The 27,390-nt window shown below is 36.3% G+C and overlaps 1 protein-coding gene across 3 annotated transcripts in view; it reads right to left on the bottom strand.

Annotated features, from left to right (window-relative positions):
• RAD21L1 (RAD21 cohesin complex component like 1) overlaps positions 1–26,798 on the bottom strand; it is a 36,790-nt gene extending 9,992 nt beyond the window's left edge. For 2 of the 3 annotated variants that reach the window (XM_077160138.1, XM_077160147.1), the window contains exons 1-10: positions 26,678–26,798; positions 24,760–24,935; positions 23,476–23,605; positions 21,845–21,938; positions 20,075–20,181; positions 17,189–17,359; positions 16,167–16,262; positions 15,118–15,231; positions 11,155–11,381; positions 10,816–10,915 (exon numbers count right to left, since the gene is read on the bottom strand). In XM_077160138.1, coding sequence (XP_077016253.1) covers positions 10,816–10,915; positions 11,155–11,381; positions 15,118–15,231; positions 16,167–16,262; positions 17,189–17,359; positions 20,075–20,181; positions 21,845–21,938; positions 23,476–23,605; positions 24,760–24,903 — 1,183 coding nt within the window. In that variant the 5' untranslated portion in view covers positions 24,904–24,935; positions 26,678–26,798. The remainder of the gene's footprint in view (positions 1–10,815; positions 10,916–11,154; positions 11,382–15,117; positions 15,232–16,166; positions 16,263–17,188; positions 17,360–20,074; positions 20,182–21,844; positions 21,939–23,475; positions 23,606–24,759; positions 24,936–26,677) is intronic. The other variant, XM_077160158.1, reaches the window with a different exon arrangement.
• Between the last annotated feature and the right edge of the window lie 592 nt (positions 26,799–27,390).

Below are 27,390 nucleotides of genomic sequence, written 5' to 3'. Positions count from 1 at the left end.
ATCAGGAAGTGGAGGTTCACTTAACCAACATAAGTTGATTTTAATATTACATTACAATTTTTGACAGTAATAACCAGCAATGATTAATATTCCATGTTTCCTCTGGGTAGATAGGAACATGTTTCTAGTTAATTGTATCTTTTAAATGCTATCTTATCGCTGGGTAGTTTTTCATGTTAGTTGTTTTAAAGTAAAACATATCTTACTAGACAAAACATATCTTACTAGACAAAGATTTTTGTGACACCCTTACTGGTCCTTCCCCCATCCAATCCTGTGCAATCTGGAGTCGATCTCCACTCCTATTTTGGGTCCCTAGCCCTGTTCCAGAAGGAGCAAAGTAACTCCTATGCATATACAGTGACCCCTATATGTCAGTGCCAGTCTTTTGGGTGGCATCATGAAAAATTGAAAAAGGACACTCCTCTCTGGCTTACTCTCCCAGAACCTGCCCTACAGGCAGAAGCAGCTTGTTGTATAAGAAACATTTAGGTCATAGTGGCCTGGGGTAAAGGATTACCTCCTTTAAGTCATGCAACAGAGTACCCAGGAAAGGGAGAAATTATATTTCATAGGGAGTAGAAGGGGCATTTAAACTCTTGTAAATAGGGCAATTCCTATAGGGTGATGAATTAGCAGAAGCCCAGAACAAGACTCAGGATCAGAAAAGACAGAGAGGACCCTGCAGTTCCATCTGCATCCAGCTGATCTTCTTTATGGGAGGGCTAAACTCTGAAGAAGAGAATCACCAATGCAAAGCCAATTTACAAAGTCTGTAAAAGGTATTTTTTGCATTGGTTTGTTTGATTTTGTTAGCTCGTGGCACTCGAAATCTCTGTCATATCACTAGCTGGAAACAACTTAAAGAAAAGACAGCTCAGAGATTAAATCCCAGGCTTAACATTTTAAAATATTAAAATGTATAATGTACATAATGAGATTATAAGAAAAACAAAGAAACAGGCAATGATAGCCCATCCAAAGGAACAAGATAATATCCCAAAACCATCAATAAAAAAAGAAAACTGCACATACTGGATAAAGACTTTTTTAAAAAATGTGGTCAAGAAGATAAAGGAAAACACAGAAAAAGAACTAAAGGGTATCAGGAAAACAATGAATGATCAATGTGAGAATCTCAATAAAGATATAAAAAATTTAAAGAGGAGCCAAATATAAATCCTGGAGTTGATGACAACAATAACTGAAATGAAGAGTTCTCTAGAGGGTTTCAACAGCAGATTGGAGCTGGCAGAAGAATGAGTGACCTCTAAGACAAGGCAATTGAAATGATTCAGGCTGAGAAGCAGAAAGAAAAACAAGAATTAAAAAAAAAAGGCAAACAGAGCCTAAGAAACCTGTGGGACACCATCAAACATACCAATATTAAAGTCCCAGATGGAGAAGAAAGAGAGAAAGAGGCAGAAGAAATATTCAAAGAAACAATAGCAGAAAACTTCTCAGATTTAATGAAAGATATGACTATGCACTTTCTAGAAGCCCAATGAATCCCAAATTGGATAAGATTCTAAGAGACCCATGAATAGATACATAGCTGTCAAACTGTCAAATGCCAAGGACAAAGAGAGAGTTCTGAAAGCTGCAGGAAAAAAGCAACATGTTACAAACAAGGGACTCCCAATAGATTAAGTTCCAATTTCTCAGCAGAAACCATGGAGGCAAGAAGGCAATAAGACGAAACATTTGAAGTGCTGAAAGAAAGCAAATGCCAACCAAGAATTTTATATCTGATAAAACTATATTTCAAAAATGAAGGAGAGATTAAGACAATTCCAGTGTGTTGGTTTGGAACTGTATGTGCCTCAGAAACACGTTCCTATTTCCTGTGAGTGTAAACCTATTGTATGTAAGATCTTTTAATGAGGCTACTTCAGTTAAGGTGTGACCCACCTCATTCAGGATGGGTCTTAATTCTATTATTACTGGAGTCCTTTACAAATGGAGTGAAAACAGAGAGAAAGAGAGAGAGAGAGAGAGAGAAAGCCGCAGTAGCAAGAAGTTGAAAGCAACAAAACCCAGAAGAGAAGGGAGAGATCAGCAGACACAGCCATGTGCGTTGCCATGTGGCAGAGGAATCAAAGATTGCCAGAAGCCAGTCTTCAGGAAAAAGCCATCATCTTGATTTGGACTTTTTCCTGGGCTCTAAGTTAAAATTCCCATTGCTTAAGACAATTTAATTTATGGCATCTGCTTTAAAAAGCCTAGCACACTAAAACAGATTTTGGTATTGAGAGTGTGATGCTACTATTGCAAATACCCAAAATGTGGAAATAGCTCTTAAGTTGGGTAATGGGTAGAGGCTGGAAGAACTGTGAGCTATATGATAGAAAAGGCTTAGATTGCTTTGATGAGAGGGTTGGTAGAGATTTGGATGGTAAGGGTACTTCTGATGAGGCCTTGTGAAGGTTTAACTGAACATGGATCCAGTCAGTCATTTGAGTGCAAGTCAGGATTGGAGGTGCAGTTATCCAGAAAGGATCTGTGCAAAGTTCTACAGTTTGATGGTTTGGACCTTTGCACTATATGCAAAACCACTAAGTTTTTTGTGAGAGTTGTATGAATAGAACCACTGTTAGCTAGACTAAAAGGGACAGAAAAGGGACAAATTGAAGGAAAAAATGATTTAAAAGGCAGAACCATGGGAGCTGAGGTCTAGACTGAAGACATCTTCTCAGGCCAAGAGAGAGAACCCATGTGTGTGAAAAGGATGAGTCTGCCCCAGGGCTTGTAGAGAGGTGGGCCTTCTGCCTCACTGTTCAGAAACAGTGCTACTGCCCCAATCTTCAGAGAGGGGGAAGCATATTCCCTGGGGACTGTGGGGATCACGGCTACCATGCAAGCACTTGAAAGGGATCGGGCTGCTGCTCCATCAGACCCAGAGGACAAAACATTGTTCTCTAGGTGACTTTCAGACCTTGAAATCTAATGGAGTATGTCCTGCATAGTTTCAGAACTGTTTGGGACCCATGACTCCTGTTTCCCTTCTATTATCTCCTTATGGGAATGGGAATGTTTATCCTATGCCTACTCCTCATTTGTATAATGGAAGCAGGTAACTTGTTCTCTAGGTTTCACAAGTCCACTGATGGAGGAGAATTGTGCTGTATTCTCAAACCTATAACTGATTTTGATGAGACTTTTTATTTAGTATTGTTATTCAAATGACTTAAGGCTTTTGGGATAATGGAATGAATGCACTTTGCATATGGAAAGAGAATATCTTTTCAGGGCCATAGGATGGAGTGTGGTAGTCTGGAACTGTATATACCCCAGAAAAAAAAACATCTTTTTAAATCATTGCTGTGGGTCTAAACCCATTTTAAGTAGGATTTTTTCATGGGGCTACTTCATTTAAGGTGTCATTCACTTCAGTCAGGATGGGTCTTAATTCTGTTAATACTGGAGTCCTTTATATATGAACAAATACAGAAAGAGAAAGAGAAAAAGTGACAGAAGCAAGAAACTGTAAGCAGCAAAACCTAGAAGAGAAGGGAAGGAAAGACCAACAGACTCTGCCATGTGCCTTGCAGTATGGCAGAGGGGCCAAGGATCACTGGCAGCTGGTCTTCAGGAAGAAAGCATTGCCTTCATGGTGCCTTTTAAAAAAAATTTTAACTTTTATTGAGATATCTTCATATATCATACAGTCCTTCCAAAGTATATCATCAATGGCTCATAATATCATCACATAGTTGTGCATTCATCATCATGAACATCTGCATCACTCCAGGAAAAGAAATAAAAAGACAAAAGAAAGACTCATGCATTCCATACCCCTTACCCCTTCCTCTCATTACCACTAGTATTGTAATCTACCCATTTTTTTTAACCCCTTATCCCTCCCTATTATTTATTTAATTTCTGGTCCTTATTTTTCACTCATCTGTCCATATACTGGATAAAGAAAGCACTTGCTTGTGTCTTGATTTGGACATTTTCCCAAGTTCTAACAGTAAGCTAATAAATACCCATTAAGCCAACTCATTTTACAATTTCTGCTTTAAGCAGTCTAGGGAACTAAAACGCCCAGATAAACAAAAACTGAGGAAGCTCATCATCACAAAACCTACCCTACAAACAATGCTAAAGACTGAAAGGAAAGGAATGTAGATGGTGGTTCAAAGCAACAAAAAGAAATAAAGACTTCTGGTAAACCATTCATTGTAAATGTCAGTACTATTGTATTTTTTTTTTTTGTATTTAACTCCTATTTTTACTGCTTATAAGTTCTAAAATGCAAATGCATAAAAGTAATGATAAACCTGTGGTTTTGAATATAAAATGTAAAAAAAACACACAAAAAGGGACGGGGATGGAAGAATATAAGGATAGTGTATGTGTCTGCTATTGAAGTTAAGTTGGTATCAAGTAAAAAAATGATTGTTATAGATTTAAGATGTTAAATTTTAAATCCATGGTAACCCCAAAGAAAATATATGAAAAATATATACAGAAATAAATAAGAAGGGACTCAGAATGATATAAAACAAAAAAAAATAAGTGTGAAAGTAGGCATTAATGGAAGAATTGAGGCACAAAACAAGTATAAGACTGACAAAGACCAAATAGAAAAATGACAGAAGAAAGTCCTGCATTAAACTCCTCAGTCAAAAGGAAAAAGGTTGGCATAAAGGATAAAAAGCATGACCCAATTATATGCTTTTTAAAGAGACTCATCTTAAATTCAAATACACAAGTAGGTAAAAAGTGAAAGGATGGAAAAATATATACCATCCAAAATAAACAAAAGAAAGTTAAGGTAGCTATAGTAGTATCAGAAGAATAGACTTTAAAGAAAAACTGTTATGAGGGGCAGAGAGGGTACTATATACTGATAAAGGGGTAAATTCAACAATAATTATAAATATACATACACCTAACAGCAGAGCCCCCAAATATATGAAGCAAATAGAATTGAAGACAGAAATTCCACATTAATGGTAGGAGATTTCAATGCACCACTTTCAATAATGGATAGCACACCTAGATAGAAGATCAGTAAGGAAACAAAAGACTTGAATGATACTATAAATCAACTGGAACTGAGAGACAACTGTAGTACTCTTCACCCAACAGCAGCAGAACACACTTTCTTGTCTAGGACACAGGATCATTCTCCAGGACAGACTACATATTAGGTCATAAAACAAGTCTCAATAAATTAAAAAAATTACGATACCATGCAATGTATTTTCTCTGATCACAACAGAATGAAGCTAGAAACTAATAACAGAGGGAGAACTAAAAAATTCACAATAGGTGGAAATTAAACAGCACACTCTTAAATAGCCAAAAGGTCAAAGATGAAATCATGAGGGAAATTAGGAAATAACTTGAGGCAAATGAAAATGAAAACACAACATACCTGTGCTGGTTTGAAAGTGTTGTGTACCCAAGAAAAGCCATGTCCTTTAATCCTGATACAATATTGTAGGGTGGAAAACTTTGGTTGGATTGTTTCCACAGAGATTTGACACACCCAACTGTGGGTGTGGCCTTTTGATTAGATGGAGATGTGACTCCACCCATTCAAGGTGGGTCTGGATTAGTTTACTGGAGTCCTTTAAAAGAGGAAACATTTTGGAGAAAGCTCAGAGCTGACAGAGACAGACATTTGGAGATGCTTGGAGTGCCGACAGAGAGAGAGAAACCTAGACATGGACATTTGGAGATATAGAGCCCAGCAGATGTCACCATGTGCCTTCCCATTAAATGTTAAGCAAACCAGACCCGGTGTTGTGCCCAGAGGAGCTAAGTAAAGGACCACAGACACTTAGAGAGGAAACCACTGGCATCAGAAACTGGGAACAATGGAACCAGGAATAAGGATCAGCAGATGCCAGCCATGGGCCTTCCCATATGACAGACAACTGCCTTTCTTGAGTAAAGGGATCTTTCTATGGATGCCTTAGACATTTTTAAGACCTTAGAACTGTAAAACTGCAATTTTAATAAATCCCCTTTATAAAAGCTGTTCCATTTCTGGTATTTTGTATTCCGGCATCTTTAGCAAACCAAAACAATACCAAAACTAATGGGATGCAGGAAAGGCAGTACTGAGGGGGGAATTTATACCTGTAAATGCTTACATTAAAAAGGAAGAAAGACTTCAAATCACAGACATAACCTCACAATTGGAGGATCTAGAAAAAGAAGGGCAAACTAAATGCAAAGTGATCAGAAGGAAGGAAATAACAAAATTAGAGCAGAGATAGCTGAAATAGAGAACAAATAAAGTAATAGAATCAACAAAACTAAAAGATAGTTTCTTAAAAAGATCAATAAAATTAGCAAACTTTTACCTAAAATGACAAAGGAAAAAAAGAGAAAGGATGCAAATAATTAAAATCAGAAATGAAAGGGGAGACTACCAATTTCAAATAAAAAAGATTATAAGAGGATGGCTGGTTTGAAATGATTTATGTACCCTAGAAAAGCCATGTTTTAATCCTAATCCCATTTTGTAAAGGCAGCCATTTCTTCTAATCCCTATTCAGTACTGTATGTTTGAAACTGTAATTAGATCATATCCCTGGAGATATGACTCAATCAAGAGTGGTTGTTAAACTGGATTAGGTGGAGATGTGTCTCCACCCATTCAGGTGGGTCTTGATTAGTTTACTGGAATCATATAAAAGAGGAAACATTTTGGAGAATGGGAGAGATTCAGAAAGAGCAGAGAAGAATGACATAGCCATGAGAAGCAGAGAGTCCACCAACCAGTGACCTTTGGAGATGCAGAAGGAAAACGCCTCCTGGGGAGTTTCATGAAACAGGAAGCCAGGAGAGAAACCTAGCAGATGACGCCATGTTCACCATGTGCCATTCCAGATGAGAGAGAAACCCTGACTGCTTGCCATGTGCCTTCTCATTTGAGAGAGAAACCCTGAACTTCATTGGCCTTCTTGAACCAATGTATCTTTCTCTGGATGCCTTAGATTGGACATTTCTATAGACTTGTTTTAATTGGGACATTTTCTCGGCCTTATAACTATAAACTAGCAACTGATTAAATTCCCCTTTTTAAAAGCCATTCTGTTTCTGTTATATTGCATTCTGGCAGCTAGTAAACTAAAACAGAGGATATTATAAACAACTGTATGCCAACAAATTAGATAACCTAAGTGAAATGGACAAATTTCTAGAAACATACACACTACCTACACGGACACAAAAAGAAATAGATCTCAACAAACCAATAGCAAGAGACTAAATCTGTAATTAAAAACCTGCAAACAAAAGAAAGCCAGAGCCAGATGTCTTCACAGATTAATTTTACCAAATATTCCAAGAAGAATTGAACACTAATCCTGCCCAAACTTGTACAAAATATCAAAGAGGAGAGAACGCTTCCTGACGCTACATGGCCAATGTCACCCCAATACCAAAGCCAGATAAAGATGCCACAAGAAAAGAAAATTACAGACCAAAATCCCATATGAATACAGATGCAAAAATCCTTAACAAAATACTAGCAAACTGAATCCAACACCACGATCAAGTAGGATTTTTCCCAGGTATGCAAGGGTGTTTCAACATAAGAAAATCTGTTAATGTGATATGCCACATTAATAAGATGAAGGAAAAAAAAAACACAGAATCATCTCAATTGATGCAGAAAAGGCATTTGGCAAAATCCAGCAATCCTTCTTGATAAAAGCATGTAGAAAATGAGGAATAGAAGGAAATATTCTCAACATGATAAAAGAGCATATATGAAAAGCCCGCAGCTAATATCATACTCAATGGTAAAAGACTGAAAGCTTTCCCTCTAAGATTAAGAACAGGACAAGGATGTCCACTGTCACCACTGTTATTTAATATTGAACAGAAAGTTCTAGCCAGAGTAATTAGGCAGGAAAAAGAAATTAAAAAGGAATTGGAAAAGAAAAAGTAAACCTTCCCCTATTTGCAGATGACGTGGCCCTATGTGTATAAAATCCTGGAAAATCCATGACAAAGCTATTAGAACTAATATATGAATTCAGCAAAGAGATGGGGTACAAGATCAACATGCAAAAATTAGTATTGTTTCTATACACGAGCAATGAAAAATATGAAGAAGAAATCAAGAAAAAAATCCATTTACAATAGCAATTAAATGAATCAAGTATCTAGGAATAAATTTAACCAAGTATGTAAGGAACTTAGACACACAAAACTAAAAAAGCATTGCTAAAAAATCAAAAACCTAAATAGTTGAAAAGATATTCCATGTTCATGGATTAGTGTACTAAATAGCACTAAGATGTCAATTCTACCCAAAGCAATTTACAGATTCAATACAATACCAATCAAAACTCCAACAGCTTTTTTTTTTTTTTGCAGAAATGGAAAAGACAATCATCAAATCCACATGGAAGAGTAAGGGGTTCCCAAACAGCCAAAAACATCTTGAAAAAGAAGAATGTGGAAGACTCACATTCTTGATTTTTAAACTTATTATAAAGCCATAGTAATCAAAATAGCATAGTACTGGCACAAGGACAGACACATAAACCCATGGAATTGAATTGAGAATTGAGAAAAGAACCCTTATATCTCCTGGTTAATAGATTTTTTCATTCCATTTTTTTTGTAATACAGAAGTTGTAAATTTACAGAAAAATTATGCAGAAAGTACAGAGTTCCCATTTAAATAATATTGTTCCATTCATTATGACTGCATGGCTATCTACCACCATCACGCCCACCTTACCCAACCCTGTCCCTCACCAGATAAGTAAGCAGGAAAATTGAGATGGGTAATATCAAAATGGAGCAAATGAATTGCTTCAAGCTGTAGAGTTCTTTTCCATCAGGTAACCCAAGTAAATGCTTCCTGTTGACTATCAGAGTAAAATTCAGAGTCATAAATAGTGGCAGGTTTTGGAGGTAGTGACTAAAGCTACAAATTAAAGAGGGATTTCCATGGTACAGAGAGGATGACTGCTCATGAAATAAGTTATTCTTTTCAGCTAGCCCATGGAAGAGTCCTAGTAATAACTATCAGTAGCCTTCAAAGATTTGCAATATGACATTATGCATTGGACTGAACTGCTCATATGAGAGCTAAGAAATCAGTGTGGATCTTGTTAGAGAATAGCATTTATATACAGAAAGTTTATCTGGCCAAATGATTTTTCACAAATTATTTTCAACAAATGGTACTTGGAAAACTGGATATTCACAAGTAAAAGAATGAAAGTTAACCCTTACATCAAACCATATATAAAAACTAACTCAAAATGTTTCAAAGATCTAAAGACAAAAACCAAACCTATAATATTCCCAGAAGAAAACACAGGGAAGCATCTTCAGGACCTTGTATTAGGGAATGACTTCTTAGACTTTACACTGAAAGTACAAGCAACAAAAGTGAAACAGATAACTGGGACTTCATCAAAATTTGTGCATCCAAAGGACTTCATCATGAAAGTAAAAAGATAACCTATAGAATAGGAGAAAATATTTGGAAACCACACATCTAATAAGGGTTTACTATCCAGAATATATAAAGAAATACTACAACTCAACAATAATAGACAACCCAATTAAAAAATGGATAAGAGACTTGAATAGACATTTCTCCAAAGAAGACTTACAAATGGCTAAAAAAACACATGAAAAGATGCTGAACTTCATTAGGCATTAAGGAAATGCAAATCAAAACCACAATGGGATACCATTTCATCCACTAAAATGGATACTATTGAAAATATCAAGTGTTAAAGATGTGGAGAAATAAGAACACTCATTCACTGTTAGAAGGAATGTTAAATGGCACAGCCACTGTGGAAAACAGTTGGGTGGATCCTCAGAATTGAAAACGGGGACTTGAACAGATATTTGGCCACTGATATTAGTAGTAGCATTATTCACAAAAGATTCAAGCAATCAAAGTGTCCACAACCGATGAAGGGATAAACAAAATGTGGTATATACATACAATGGAATGTTTATCAGCCATAAAAAGGGATGAAGTTCTGATATATAGGACAACACTGATGAACCTTGAAGACAATCATGTTAAGTGAAATAAGCCAGACACAAAAGGACAAATACTGTATGAGTTCACTGATACGGAGTAATCAGACAAAGAAAATTCACTGGGTCAGAAACTAGAAAAAAGATGATCAGGGGTTGGGGTGGGGCTAGGGATTGGGGAGTTAATGCCTAATTGGTATAGGGTTTCTGGTTGGGGTGACAGAAAAGTTTTAGTAGTGGATAGTTATGATGGTAGCACAACATTGTGAATCTAATGATCACCAATGAATTACACATTCAATCGTGGTTCAAAGGGGGGAAATGTAAGGCTGTACATATATTACCAGAACAAAAAATGTTTAAAAACCATAAGACTGCATAACACAAACAGTGGACCCAAGTGTAAACTAAGGACTATAGTTAATCACACAGTTATAATAACATTCTTTCATCAATTTTACAAAGATATCACACTAATGCAAAGTGTTAAAAATAGGGAAACTGTCTGTGAGGGGGGTTTATGGGAACTCTGTATTTTCTGCATGATTTTTCTGTAAACCTACAATTATCAAATATTTAAAAAAGAATGGTTCACACAGTAAGTATATTTTATCTTTTAAATGAATTCTCTAGGACAAAAATTAAACCTAAAAGCAGAAATATACAATGTTGATGGAGCCATTTCTTTTAAGTTTAAAATATTCTTCTAGATATAGTGCTTATATTTGAGAATATGGAATTGAATCCCATTTTCATTTTGAGATGTTAAAAAGAAATTTCTGTCTCCACAACATTCCCCTGAACATAAAAAATATTAGGAAGTCTCACCTACTATGTTTTGGGTTCCTACTTCTTCCCTTAGCGACTCCTTCTGTATCAATTTTCTTCCAAGTTTAAAGCCAGAGGTCATAAAACATTTTGTAAACAACTGTAAAAACATACATATTTGTTTCTTGCTTTTGTACATGTAAAGCAATTCAATAAAACACATATGCTAAAAAATAAAAACAATAATTCATGTACATATACCCAGCAAATTAATTTTTAAAAAAGTGAGAAGGTATATAATCACAGGTTTAAATTCTGTTGTATATATATGTATATTAACATGCATTTATTTATTTATGACCAAATATTGTAACCATGTGAAAGGAAGGAGACTATTACCATTTTTAGTTCAGCATGAATCAAACTCTGGGCAGCAGTTGACAGAAGTGTATCCACTCCTCCTCTCTTCTTCCACATCATCAATCTTTGGGTAGGAGGTGCAAGTTCCAAAACCATGAGTGTGTCGGTAAAGCAAGTAAGTTGTTTATGCATAGTTTTGCTACTGATCTCCTTGACTGGATCTATAAGCAATTTCCTCCTTTTACCTTTCCTTTTCTCAGCAATATCTAAGTATAATAAATAGACACAAATGCGATCAGTCATACAGCTTTTAAGAATGGTATTCTATGAGCTGGGAAATATTCCTCCCTCCTAAATTTTTGGAATAGTTGTATAAAACTGGTGTTATTTTTTTCTTTACATACTTGATAAAATTCATCAGTGAAGCAAAAAAAAAAAGAATGATATTCTAGACACTACATATTAAAGAAATGTCTACCACAATATACCCTACAGATTTGCACTGGAAAACAAATGGTTCCTCTTCTGAAATTATGCTTTATAAGGGTTTTGTACAGCTAGAGTGCCTGAGCATCCGCTAGCTGATATATTTAGTTGCTCTAAGATGCTTGGGAGGGATTTGTTGACCTGCTAATTGGGCATCTGAGAAAATGTGAAGCAGAGATTATATAGAAAGAGAAGTCACCCAATTTGGAAGTGTCCTAAAATATAAGTAGCCTATGTAACAGGATAACTTTCTGAAACATTTATCTTTTCTTATCCAGTAATTTTTCCCATCCCACACTGAAATCATACCCAAATTCCAAGCAGGTAGCTGGATAGTCAATAAGATTTTGTCATTTCAGGGAATTTTACCAGGCAACAAGGAAAAGCTGTTTAAAGCCAAGCTTTTCTTTGGTAAAAGCGGCAAAAGGGGAAAGAGAGTTAGATTTCCCAGGATGGTTGGAGATCTTAGATCAGAGGAGCCAGAAGGAACAAGACCTATTTGCTGATGTACTTCAACAAAATTTTGTGAGCATGACAGCTCCCAGAGAGACTGGCTGTGTGATGATCCCAGAGGCTCTATAGTCCAGGACAGAGGGCACTCCAAAATGGCATGGCTTATGATGAGAGGTCCCCTTGTACCTTCAAACACCCCTCCCCTAAACTTTAGTACTACAGGGCCAGCGTAGATACCTATGCAGATTGAATTTCCTGCCAGCCCCTATCCACTGCAAATAGGACATACAAATTAAAATATTCCTTGCATGTCTAAGTTTATAAACAGAAATAAATATTTTTGAATGAATAAATACAAGACACCCACGAACTTAACAGGTTTTGTTGGAAGGGGGAGAATAGTATATTAAATTCATTGATCAGAAAAAAATGTGAAAAAAAACATGCATTTAGGAATTAAAGAAGTAGGATATCGCCTCCTGTACTTAGTGATTAGACTACCTTCTTCCTCTCGTACCCTTCTCCTCAGCTCTCTGCTGCAGGATAGCAATGCTAATGCACTAATTTCTTACAAATGACACTTTCCATCCCTTTATAAATATACACCAATCTACACAGACTGTCTCCACTTGCTCTCCACTGATTCACTCCTTGGACCCTCTGCTGGTTTGAAATTGTTGTTACCCCAGAAAAGCCTTGTCCTAATCCTGATTCAATATTTAAGATAAGACCTTTAGATTAGTTTGTTTCCACAGAGATGTGACACACCCAACTGTGGGTGGGACCTTTTGATTAGATGGAGACGTGGCTCAGCCCATTCAAGGGAGCTCTTAATGAGTTTACTGGAGTCCTTAAAAGAGCAGACAGGGAAACATTTAGGAGAAAGCTTAGATGCAAATGTTTAGAAATATAGTAGTCCCAGGAGACACAGGGGCTGAGAGAGCCGACAGAAACTAGACAGGAACTAGAGTCCAGCAGATGTCACCATGTGCCTTTCCATGAGAGCCGCTAAGCTAAGAGATGTAACCCAGAGCAGCTGAGTCAGGATGCACAGATGCCTAAAGAGAAAGCCACTGGAATCAGAACCTAAAGGCAATGGAATGAGAACAAGGACCAGAAGATGCCAGCCACATGCTTTCCCATGTGAAAGGCCAAAGACATTGGCCTTTCTTCAGAGTCTAGGTATTTTTCTATGGATGCCTTAGTTTGAACATTTTTAGGCCTTAGAACTGTAAACTTGTAACTTAATAAATCTCCTTTATAAAAAACAATCCAGGGTGGTGCAACGGTGGCTCAGTGGCAGAATTTTCGCCTGCCATGCTAGAGACCCGGGTTTGATTCCTGGAGACTGCCCATGCCAAAAAAAAAAAAACGCCAATCCATTTCTGGTATATCGCATTCTGGCAGCTTTCACCAACTAAACCAGACCCTTACAATGTGAATTCTAACGCTATTACTTTGCTGAAACAACTTGGTTAGATGTCAGTGACCTTCTAATTACTAATGCCAGTGACCTGCTCTTGGCTCTCACTCTTTTGAGGCATCTAACAATACTAACCACTTTCTATCCTCAAAACTTTTTTCCCCCATAGCTTTAGTTCTTTCGCTATCTTTCCAAGCATCCTTTTATTGGTACTTCTTCCTATTCCTGCCTTCTATGTGTAGGTATTTCCTCAGTTTCTCTTTCTACTCTTAGATGCTCTTCTTATGCAGTCTGAACTATCTTCATAATTCAATAAAAATGACAATAATAGCTAACATTTAGCACTTATGTGTCAGGTACTGGTCTAAGCACTTCACCCGGATTACATCATTCCATCATTACAATAACCCTATGTGTTAAGTACTGTTATAGCCCTCAGTTTTTACAGATAAGAAAACTGAGGTGGGGAGAAGATAAGTAAATTCCATAAGGTACCAAAGCTAGTAAGACGCAAAGCAAGGATTGAAACCTAAGCAGTATGATTTTAAGGCCTGATATTCTTAACCACTACATTTATACTATACTCTTGAGGAATGTTCTTACAATTCATCATTTTATATTGTGAACAAATTTGTTTTCCTAAAGCATTTCTTTACTTTAAAAATGCAATGGTAAACATACGGAATAAAAATAAACAATAGGGGGAACAAATGTTAAAATAAATTTAGTAGATTGAAATGCTAGGGATCAATGAAAGGGAGGGGTAAGGGGTATGGTATGTATTGACTTTTTTCTGTTTTCTTTTTATTTCTTTTTCTGAATTGATGCAAATGTTCTAAGAAATGATCATGATGATATGCAACTATGTGATGATATTGTGAATTGCTGATTACATACGTAGAACGGAATGATCATATGTTAAGAATGTTTGTGTTTGTTGTTATATTTTTTAAAAATTAAAAAATTAATTTTAAAAAATGCAATGGCTTTCTACTAACTAAGCTCAGAATTCATGTTCCTTCAAGCTCTGGCCTCAATCTAATATATAGCCTTTTCAACTATTACCTTTATTTACCTATATGCTAATCAAAATCAACTTATTTTCCATCTTTGATCAGAGTATTTTTTTTCTCCTAGAATGCCTTCCCATAAAGTTCAGCCATTAAAATACTTTCTACCTTTATAAAATTGAAAACAAATGTTAATTTCTTCCAAAGCCTTCTCTGGTCTCCCAAACAAATGTCATATTCCCTTTGACCAAACCTCCAGAAGTCATAGTGCCTCTCTTCTGATACTTTTATTCTGCCTTGTATTATATTTATTTGCATATTTATTGATCTTCCTTGTCAGATTGTAAGCAGGAACCATACCCCATTCATTTCTGTGACCAACACAGAGTAATAACTCAATACCTACTTGAATTGAATTCAATCTCAAATTTTCCAAGTTCCCAAACCAAATCAGACATGTGATTTGACCAGGACTGAATACGATGTAAAGATCATATCAAATTTCTTTCACACTCTTATCTTTTAGTATTGCAAATATTATTACTAGTTGATCATCTTCTATAATATTGTATTAGTCAAATCTCACAATAGATAAGATAAAATAAAAGTAAAAACATGAATGACTCTGACCTGAAGAATCAATTGGGTCAAGAGTAAATCCATCCTCTTCATTTGATAATAATATTGTTTCTTCCATTTTCTCATTTTCAGGTAGACATATACATTCTGGATTATATGCCTCTACTAATTAACATTACCATAAAAGTAATTACAAAAAAAATTAAGGTTAAGTTGCAAGATAGAAGAATACATGAGAATTAAAGTGAGAGATAAAGCTAATTGAAGATTTATATTGCAACTGAAGCCAAATCTGAATTCTTAGAATCATACATTTTAATAGAGTTGAAAAGGTTCAGAGACTATGTGGTCTGGGATCCACAGTTTTCAGAACAGTCAAATACCATCATCCCTTTTTGTACATGAGACATTTAAGGTTGGGCTATGGTCATAGAGAAAGTGAAAACAGATGTAGCAACCAAAATAAATGCCTGACATAAATCTGACTATATGTCTACTACCAAAAAAGCGTATTCTGTTAAATCATTTCATTAGCTGACCCATAAACAGCCATAACTAATTTTTGATTGCCAAACTCTATACATTTTCAGTTTCTACCATCGTGTTAGAAAGCAAATGCAACATCAAAAAGAATAAAGACCCCAAATGGGGCTAATTGTATTTTTAATTCCTAAGAAAAATCAGACTAGTAAAAGACTTCAAATCATCTGAGGTACTTTTGCATGAAGTTCAGGTAAGAAAAATATCCACACATTTGTAATTTCCCCCAAATAGTGTATAAATTGTCAAACCATACTATTTAATAATGTTTTCTTTTCTTTCTTGTTTTTGCTGTGTAGTATATATTATTTTTAGTGATTCAAAAGCACAGTATTTTGGCAGAGTATTTAAATGTGCTCTCATTCCAAATGAACCCAGTTCTAAGTTAAATATCGTTCCTTAGAATTCAACATCCTACTCTATATTGTCTAGAGTTGGACTAAGAGAGTTTGTTTATTCTCTTTTACTATACTATGCTACTAAATAAATTCGAAGTTCTGAGGCTTAATTTCAATATTAATATCTGTTCACTTTCTATACAAAGCATAATTTCAACATACCCGCTATAGTACTGGGAGGCTCAGGAGGCAAGGAAATTTTTCTGTCCAAATGTATGTCTTCTAACAGGATATTCTGGTCATCTTGTAACAGATTGTCTTGAAAAACAAAATAAATAAATTTGCCTTGTAGAGTTGAATCTCATTTGCTCAACTAATCATTTATTGACATTATTGTGTGCAAAGCACTGTGAAGGATACAAAAATAGATGAAGCTCACTTGATTAGATTTTGCTACATAGGATACCATATTTCATGTTGGATAACAAAGAATTTTGGATATTCAATCTCCTTTCCTTTATTAAATTCATTTTCAAATGTTTAATTTCAGTAAATATAAACTAAACCAATAAACAGACAGTTGCCTTCGATAAAGCCATGGTTAAATTTCAAATTAAGAAGTAAAAGTGTTCTAATAAGATGTTTTAGTGCCTATAATTTCAAACTCCCTTGGTAGAGAACTAAGGCAAAGTCACTGTTTTTTAACTAATACTCAAGTTTCAGAAATTTTGTGTAACCAGACTTTTAACGTGAACTAGAGAATTAAAAAAAAAGATTTGATGTAAACAGTCTAATATCTTTAAAATATGTGTATTTCCTTGTTTTCATTAACACTATCTCTAATTATTTTATAATATTACAAATGCTGGACAGATTCTTTAGAATAGTTGTTTCACAATTTGTTAGAAAAAACAATGTTTTCCAGCATATGGCATAGTATATTTTCTAAGGAGTATACTAACCCTAATACAGCCTCTTCAAAAATTAAGAATTTGTAAAAATAAAATAAAAGGAAGCAGTAATTCAAAATCTGTATAGAAAAGGTATATAAACAGACAGCTATATATTTTGGCTTAACCTAAATGTTTAAATATAACCATAGGTTTTGAAAACTTGGTTAAAAATATGTTGATCTACATGATACAGGAACATGTGAAATTTTAGTTTGATCTGATAAATCTACTTATACAGTGTAGTAATTAGATTGAAATAAATACACAATTTCTATGGGCTACATGCCATACCAATCATTTCTCCCGCAGCTCCTTCATCTCCAAATCCATCTCCACTGTCACAGAATAGAGATTTTTCTCCAATGAGGCTTCCAGAACTATATTCAACTAAAAGCCCACTGGAATTCAGTAATATGTTGTCATCAAAGAAGCTATGTCTTCTGAGAATTTCAGGTTCCTCCCCTAAATAAATGCATATCAATATCATTAATACTGAGTTAACCATAGAAACATAGACTGGTACGGTCAGAAGGAAATTCAGATATCATCTGGTATAACCTCCCCACCCCACCTCATTTTACAAATGAGGAAAATGAGAGCTGGAAAACTTATTTGAATCATTCCACCACATTTACTCAGTTCATCAGTGGAGACTGGCTCTTTCCAATACAAAAAGAGAAAACTGCTAAAATATTGTGGTAGAGTTTTGTCTTTATGATAAAGTTTACTAATTTTCTAGAAAGTAGAAATGCTATGGCAGGTGGAAGAATTTCCTTTACTTTAGGTAAGTTAAGTTTTGTGTGACCAAAGATTATGTCATGTCTCTTGTGTTATTTATCCATAATGGAGGTTAGGAAAATAAGGAGCATATCAGCCTCCTTAGGAAGTGGACAGGCAGATAAAAGATTAAATATTTATCTTATAATATTCATTCAATAAAAATTGAGTAACTCGGTATTGGGTAATACGCTTAGTCTGGGAGACAGAGCAGTGAAAAAGACAAACCCAGTCAATTAACATTAATTCAGTGCTTATAATGCACACAATATTATACAGAAGATACTATTATAATCTTCATTGTACAGATGAGGAAACAATCCACAGAAAGATTATGTAACACACAGTCACATCCCTAATAAATGACAGAGCCAGGATCTGAACCCAGCTCTATCTGACTCCAAAGCCTATATTTTGATAGCAACTACATTATACTGACAGTTCCAGGGGACCAAGGAAGTAGAGATAATGATAGTATCAGTGTTTTTTGACTGGTGGAAACATTTTGCAAAATGGAGACTTATGAGAATGAACTCTTAAAAACACTGACAGCAGCATATAAAATGAATTTCTATTTCAAATTGATCTGTTTCCAACTTGGCTGTCAGCTCTTGCATGTTCTTTCCTTCACCTGGGCTTAAGTTTCTGGGTCTAGAAACCCCAGAGGTCACAAATTGCTCTTCTCTTCTCTCCCTCTACAACCCATGTAAGTATTAATCAGTAATGAAAAACATGAGAAATCACTCATATTTTAAAGTCTTCTAGAGAGGAAGAGTTGAAAAGGGCAAACTTCATCACATTGGACCAAAGACTTGCTCAATTGAAAAGATTGAGTGACTTTTTCAAAAAGCACTAAGAATACATTCATACCATCTAGTTGCCACTTGATAGTTTCCAAAGGAAAAATCAGCCTAGGTCAATCAGATAATAACATTTATGAACAGATACTATATTTTGATGTAAGATCAAAGATTACAAAAAAGAAACAAAAGAAATAATCACACCTTAAATTTTATATTGTAATCCAGAACAGAATTGATTAATATTTAAAATTTCTTAGAAGACATTAGGTTTGAGCTAGTATTTGAAGAAGAGAAAAATTTCATATTGTTGGAGTGGATTGAAAGAGGGAATAATGGAACTACCCCTGTCATGTTGCTAGTAGCATCCCAATTTTACAGAGAGGGCAATAAGTCTCAAAGAGATTAGATAATTTGCCCAATATCACACAGCAAATCAAAGGAGAAAACCAAGGTTCAAATCTAAGTTTGTCAGATTCCTAAGAACATGTTCTTCCCATCTTTTTGAATTATGAAAAAAGACACAGTACTGAGAATAAACTGTATTGGCTGGTTAGTAAGAGAATTTGCTTGACTGGGGCCAACATCTATATTAAGAGTAAAATAAACGAAGTTGCTGGAATACATAAGGTGACAAATTGGTAGACGACCTTAAGGAGAGGCAGGATGGCGTATTTGATACAGTAAATCATAGGGATCCTAGGTATTTAAGCAGAGGAATGTGATAAGAAAAAAATGGAATTTAAGGACAATTGCTCTTGCAGAGATGTATAAAATGTAGAAAGAGACTAGAGGAATATGTACAAACAGGTGTTATAGTCCTCTAGCATGAACTATTGGTGAACTACATTGAAGGCTTGGGAAATAAAAAGACTTAACAGACATTTTGGATTATTAAAAAAACAAACAAAACACAGCACTAATATGAAGCTGACAGAAAATATACTTGAAAGTGATCCTAAAATCTCAAGAACAGAGAAAAACAAATACTACATAGTTGAATTACACCATAGAACTTTAACTCTAAAATACACTCACCTTGCCCACACAGATTTTAACATTTTAAAAATAGTATCTGTTTCACAATCAATGTGTACATTTATGTATGGTACTATTTTTCTTCCTCACTTCTAAGCTGTTTTAAAAGCTGATATTTTACAGTTGATGTCACTGTAGGAAATATATACATACACTGGAGGAAATACATTTTGAAGGCACTGTAGGTAGCATACATGATTGTATATACATTAACTCTAGTAACTTTATTTCCATGTCTATCTCTCTCCTTGCCTGAGTGCTGGAACTGCTTGTTTAAACCTTATACCACCTGTGTTTATGATAGCACCTCACATGTAGTAGGTACTCAATAAATGGTTGTATACTGAGAAAGGAAGTATAGCCTAAGATTGAGTTTTGATGTTGTCATCTATACTAGAAAAGGCAAGGACAAACTTACTGGAGATTCTATTTAGACATCAAAAGATTCATTCTAAAGATATTTCTATTGGTATAAAAATAGCTATTTCTACTGGCATAATTTCCATGTAAAAATGCAATAACTGATTATGACTTGTAATTTTAACTTTTCAAATATTCTCACCAAAGCTCCCAGCTTGGAAAAGTAAATCATTGCCATAATCTTCTCTAAGTGTGATCTCTTCTGGTCTGCTTTGGTTCTGAGTAAAGTGTTCTGAAACATCAATAGTACTACAAAGAAATATAAGATTGAAGAAAATATGTAAATGGAACACAATGATTGTGCAGTATACTGAAAAAAACTAAAACAAAAATAGATTTTATTCTAAAAATAAGGATATTTTAACTTTCTCAATAGTATTATTTATAAAACACCAACTTATTTTACATGAATATGTGTCAGTGATCTCCAGGTTGCCAAATCCAATGGTCAATTCAATTCTTATCTCACTTCTCCTAACCAAAAGCATTTGACATGTTCACTCCCTTCCTCATGAACTCTGGGGTACCACTCTTGAATTTTCTCCTACCTCACCGGCTGCTTCTTTTCCATCTTCTTTATTTCATCTCTCAGACTATTAACGATTGGGAATGACCCAATACTCAGTCCTCAGATCTCATTAAAAGAAAAAAAAATCTATAGGAACTCCCTTGGAGATCTCTTATGGTACATGCTTGAAATTCCATCTATATACTCACCACTCCCAAATTTATATATCTAGTCCAGCCCTACCTCTTGAAATTCAGAAGATATCCAAAGTGCCTACCTACATCTTCCCGTCTCAGTCATCTAAAAACTTACGTCTAAAACCTAAGTTACTTTCTACATCTTGCCCCTAACCCCTTCTCCCTACCCCATACTTTTAAATTTATCATTCCCTGGTTATCCTAATCTCATTAAGTAGTAACTCCATTCTCATGACAAAAATCAGTCACCCTTCACTTCTTTCTCTGAGCCATATCCAATCCATCAATAAATCCATTGGCTCTACCTTCAAAACATTCCCTTAATTTGACTGTAACACTTTGCTAAGATGAAGATTGAAGACTGATCACAGTCATCTCTCACGTGGGCTTCTTGCTGCAATAGTCTCCTCACAGGCTCTCTGCTTCCTCCCTTGTCCCCTTACAGTAGCTAGAGGAAGCATGGTGAAATCAAGTGTGGTCCTGTTCCTCCTCTGTTCAAAGCCACCACCCACCTTATGCTCTTGATCTGAATATAAATCCTTATCGTCGCCCACAACACTCTGCATCATCTGCATGCCCCACTACCTATATGACTTCATCTCCTAGCCCCTCACTCATTCCACTTGTTTCACCTGCATCCTTGCTGTTTCCTGAAAATGTCCACAGGCTCTTCCTTAAGGCCTTTCTACTTACTCTACTTGGAATGTTCTTCTCCATATATCTGAATGATTTGCTCTTTCACTTCCTTCGGGTTTTTGTTCTCACTTTATCAGAAAAGCCTTTCCTGACCATGTTATATAAAGTAGCATTTCCTATCACCTTGTTCCTTCTTACCCCATTTCTATTTTTCTTCATAATGCTGATCACATCCAGGTACATTCACCTGTTTACAACTAGAATGTAAGATCGATAAGACCAGGAGCTGTGCTTTATCGTTGCTGCTATTACCTTAGCCCCTCGCATATGGGAGGCACCAAATAAATATTAATTGAATGAATGGATGAATATACTGTTGATATTGCAAACATTCAGTAGGTATAGTAATACATTTTTGGTGTTAAACTTTGGAATTTCACACTAAATTTAAGTCTTTATCAACTACATGTATGCTTGTTTGGTAGTTAACTACTTTCATTTGCCTTTATGTAATCTGAATATGAAAACAATAAAATATCGAGAGAATCAAGATTGAAGGAAAATAATTTACTTCACATTCTGGGTATCAAAATCATGAAATTCTTCTGGCAATGTGATAGCATTGTAAGAAGCTTCAAAGTTCTCTTTTGGAAGGTCCACCAGTCCTGAAAGAAATAAAAAACCGCACTTAATAAGCAGTGATGTTATGTAAGCAGTTCCCAACTAAACCTCTCACTGGACAACTGTTAGCCTCCTATCTGGCCTCCCTCTATCTATTCTTGCCCTTCTGCAGTCCAACCATTCTCAACAAAGCAGCCAAAGTGATATTCAAAAAGAGTAAATCAGGATCAGTCCCATGTTTAAAATGGTTCAGTGACTTCTCCAGTGCATTTAAATAAAAATCGAAATTTCTAACTGAGGCCTCTACCTACCTGGTATCATCTAGTGACACTCTCCCCCTCACTAGTTGTACTCCAACCACACTGGACCTTTTTGTTTCCTAAACAAAGCTAGCGCTCTTCAACCTCAAAACCTTGGCTCTGGCAGTTTCCTCTGCCCAGAAGCTATTTCTTCAGGGACTTTTTGCATGGCAGGGTACTTCTCATACTTCAAGCATGAGTTTAAATTCTATCCCCTCAGAAAGGCTTTTCCCAACTAGCTAACTAAAGTGATTATCTCTGTTATTTTTTTATAGTGCTGTGTTTATTTCTTCATAGAGCAAACACAATCTATAATTATTTTAATAATTAATTTTTTTTTAATGATCCAAGTCCCTCACAAGACTGAAAGAGAACTTATTTGTCCTGTTTGTTCTCATATCCCAGAGCCTAACATAGTGTTTGGCACAAAGTATGGGATCAATAAATATTTGTGGAATATGAAAATGAAGTAATGAATAAAAATAAATGAACAAATGAATCATACTTGATAAGAGATAAGTCTACCTCAGAAAGTCTACAAGTATTTTAAATAATAATAAAAAACACAAGTCAATACCAATTCAACAAAAATTGAGGGAATAGTATGTGCAAGGCACTGAGATAAGTACTATAAGAGATTCAGAAAATAAACATGACAAAGACTCTGACTTCAAGGAGCTTGCAGACAAATGAGAGGAAGGACTATACCTAAATAACCATAATACAAACTGGAAAATGATGAACATCTTGAAGTGGAACACATGCTATGTAAATTAAACTTTTGCAGGGATTATATTTATGACAAACTTAAAACTCTAGCACTCTGGAATGCCTAGGGATTTTTTATAATATTTCATAAGTAATATGCTACTTAGAAACTTGACAATTCTGAAAACAATGACATAATATATAGGTTTTGTCAATCACACTATTTCTAATTTCTCTTATAAAGACAAAAACAGTAATGGCAAACCAAGTGAACCATTAAAAACTGAGTATCGGAGCTTCTACAAGTGTAGTGGTTTTAAGTATGTTTTTTATATAAATATGCAGGGACTTCACAAGGTTTAGAAAGCATAATTATTTCATGCAAATACAGGAAAAGAACAAGGAAAGAATACAATTTGTCCTTAACCATTGAAACTCAGGTTCAATCAAACAGAAGTTCACTTTCACTAAACTCACTAGTAATTATAGAATGCCAACAATTAAGAGAGCAGACACAAAATAAAACTGCAAAAGAAGCCAAAAAAGAGTGAGACAAATCAGTATGCATGAATACCTGGGCGAAAAGTCATCTTCATTTTAAGAAATGCTTCACTGCAATCTGCCAAAAGATATTTTGCTTTCCTATTATAGATTCGAACAACTCCCAAAAGAAGGTGTCCTGAAGTTCGAAGTGCAATTTTCACCTTTCAATAATTTTTAAAGTATTAGAATATTAAAAATTAGGTTCATAAATCCTGTTCTTTGAAAATTACTGTTCATAACAATTTTTTCTCTTTAAAACAGCATCTTGTCCTTATTTAAAATGAATCACTTTACTTTTACCTTTTCTTCTAAAATTATTTATAGCCTTTTTCTTATTCAATGGAGATAATCTAATGTGGGATTTAAGTGACGTTTATTACTATCATTATTATAAGAAGAATATAAGCTCTGGCATTGGGCAGACTTGAGTTCATGTCTTGGTTCAGCTGCTGAGTCAACCTTCCTGAACTTCAGTTATTAAGAATGGCTACATTTTATTAACTATTTATTTTGAGCCAGGCATAATCCTTAAAGGCCATTCATACATTAATTTATTTAATTTTGACGACCACCTCTACCTTAAGAAGGAAAAAAACCTGATATTTAGATGTGTTAAGTAACATGCTCAAAGGAACACAATTATTAAGTGATGGAGCTGAAATTAAAATTAAAATTTGACAAACTCAAAAGGTCATGCTCTTGACTAATACTTTACTGTGGCTAAAAGCAGCCCAACTCAGAGGGCCGCTGTGAGGATTAAATAAGCTAATGAACCCAAAGTCTGGTCCAGTGCTGACACAGTAGGTTTTCAATTCTATTTCATCCTTCTCTTAGAAAATTTAACCTATCAAATTATGGCATCGTTTTTAAAATCATGATGTAATTTCTAATAATAGTTTTATAATGTTTTTAAATGAACGGAATATGAAGTGATTTCACATATATTTTGATCATACTCAATCATCTATATTTTTACCCTCCCCATTAATTAATTATTTTTCTAAGAAACACTCATTATGTATCTACTATATATATATACTATTTTGCTAGGGAATAAGATAGAATTTATATATATATATATAACATAGCTTTATACTTGAGGTTCAATTTATGATAAACATAGGAAATAATTAACTACCAACAGAAGCAAATATGTATTTATGTTTAGACAGTAAGTGCTACAGAATTAAAAGAGGAGACCATTTGAGAAGTAAAACTTCCTTGGACATAGACTTCATAATAGAGATGTATTTTAATTCTTTGTGAGGATTAAATTCATGCCAAATGCAATCTGTCATTTTAATCAGTAACCTACCTTCGGTGAAATAATTTTTTCAATGGTTATCTCTAGGTTACATTCAAATACATGGGCCTTTGTAAGTTTCTTCTCCCAGTGAGCTGCAAGCCATATTTTGGCCAATGGTCCTCGTTTACTCATAAGCACATGTGTATAGAACATGTTGCCTGTATTCCTTAGTTGTGTGTAAGGAACTAGAGAGAATATTAAAAGATATTTAAAATTTGAAAACAAAAACCTTTCATTGCTATTTTACAGCAAACAAAAATACTTTTAATTACTTCTATAGAGTAATCTTCTAAAGCAATGTATTATGATTCAAATTATTTCCCTGTAAATAAAAACTTATTTAGACTATAAATTATAAACTAATTACAGAGTTCTATTAGATTGTGAACACCACCTGGCTTAACTATCCTGATTGATGATCTCCCTACATTTTACTCACATCCTTTCTTAAAAGCATGGTCAAATAAAATAAAAGAGTAAGGCTGGAAAAACCAGGAAATGGAAACAGGGAAGAGACAATAGAAGAAGAAAAGGTAAATCAATTAAGAAAAGTGACCGTAAGTCACCTTTTTGCTAAAATTTTAGAATGCAAGAAGTGTTGGGTCATTGATTTACATCCAGGTGTTTAATTCCTTTGTTCTCTTCTAGACACTTTGATTTACTCAACAATATATTAACTTTTTAAAATAATGGAATGCCAAATGATTATAAAATGAAAAAAAATGAAGAAAACAAGGTATCATAGGAAAAGAATCAGATAAAGGTAAGGAAGAAAATGAGTGTCAAAAGGTTTTGAAATAAGAATCGCAAAAGAAAAACTTCACTTGAAAAAATGACAAAGAATGCACATTTCCACAAATATTACTACTCTGGGTAACAGCCTACGGTGCTATCATTATGCCAAAATAAGAAGGGAGGTACTTTGCTTGATTTTTAGAGAAGATTCTTTACGCATGAGTAATGGAAGCTTTTTGCTTCTTTTCTACTTATTTGATAAAGGAGAAAATTAAGCCATAAATGAACACATAAACAAAATCAGCTACAAAGCGAAAAACTTAGGTGAACTTTGATCAATGCCTACTTCCACTCCAAGTATCAGATCACTAGGCGCCAACTAAAGGTTTTTATCTACCAAAACCACGTTCCCCAAGGTGACATCTAGAGATTTAATGTTGATGGCCTGCGCCTTGCTTTGGTTCCACTTTCTTCCTCAGTGCGTTCGGGGATCTTGAAATAAATTCCAATGTATCTTTTTGAATTGCTTCCAGGTGTGTGGTTATTAATATATTCAAACATGAACGACTAAACAAAACAAAAAAAAACCTCTTTGCTTTAATATCCATGAGGCACTGATTTCTGGAGTACGTCTTATCAAAATAAAAATTCAAATTAAAAAACAAAACAACCCCCCCCCCCAAAGTTCTGGGAGGTTATTTCCAGATTGAATTTACTTCATGCAAAGAAAAGCTACAGATGATACACTGCACTAGGAACAGGGAACAGGCCAATTCGGGGAAAAGGGGCCCAGGAAAGGAAGGGGGACGATGGTGGGCGAAGTGGTTGCAGAGCGCGGGGGGAAGAAAGTAAACAGGCGAGGGGTGCTCCGGGAGAGGAAACAGCGAGTGGAGAAAGCCAGAGGGGCGTCAAGGACAGAGACGCCCGGGGCTCCCTCCACAGACTGCTGCTCCGAGTTCCAGGCCGGGTCCTCGGGAAAGGAAACTGGGGCCACAGGGATGACCGCAAGCGCCCGTTTCCTCCCACCCCCGCGTGGGAGCAAGGAGGCCCCATCGCCCCTGGCTCAGGAAGGGCTCCAGGTGGCGGCGACGACTGTTTCTCCCGCGAGGCCCTCAGGGCTTGGTGCGGCAGGCTAAGGGAGCCGTGAGAAGACCGTGCAGACGTGCGGGTGGCAGGGGTCTCCATCACCCACCCGCTCGAACTGCGCTCTACTTTCACCGCCCGATCTGAGGAAAGGTGCGTCCGAGCAGCCGCCGCGAGGTGGAGTCGTCGGGTCCGCGCGTCAGGTGCGGGGCGTTCCCCTCAGCGTGCTGCTGGGCGTCGGCGAGTGAGCAGCCGGCGAGGGGCGGGGCGAACAGAGGACAGGACAGGGCGGGGGGCGGGGCGGGGGCCCGACAGTCTGAAGACAAGACAGGACGGGGGCGGGGAGAGGGGCGGAGCAGGGGGCGGGGCGAGGGGCCCGACAGGCAGAAGAAAGGACGGGGGCGGGGCGAGGGAGGGGCGGGCAGAAGACAAGACTGGGCGGGGGTGGGGACAGGCAAGAGACAGGACGGGGGCGTGGCGGGCAGAGGACAGGACAGGGTGGGGGCGGGGCAAGCAGGAAACAGACAGGACAGGGGCGGGGTGAGGGGCGGGGCGGGCGGAGGACAGGACAGGACAGGGGAGGGGCGAGGGGCGGGCAGAGAACGGGCAGGACGGGGCAGGGGGTGGAGCGAGGGACGGGGCGGGGCTTCCTGTTCTCAGGCTCTCGGAGCTCGGGTCTCAGACCTCGGACTGGGGCGCTGAGCCCCGGCGTTCGTCGAGGATTCTGATAACGCCTGGCCCCTTCGCCCGCTTTCTGAACATTGTTAGGATGGAGTCCTGTTTCCTCTACTTACGAGCTAGGGATCCCTAGAGAAGTTATTT

Source organism: Tamandua tetradactyla, chromosome 1 (assembly GCF_023851605.1).
Source record: "Tamandua tetradactyla isolate mTamTet1 chromosome 1, mTamTet1.pri, whole genome shotgun sequence".
Classification (NCBI taxonomy): Eukaryota; Metazoa; Chordata; class Mammalia; order Pilosa; family Myrmecophagidae; genus Tamandua; species Tamandua tetradactyla.
Note: the sequence above shows the minus strand (reverse complement) of the source record. Positions and strands in the feature narration are given on the sequence as shown.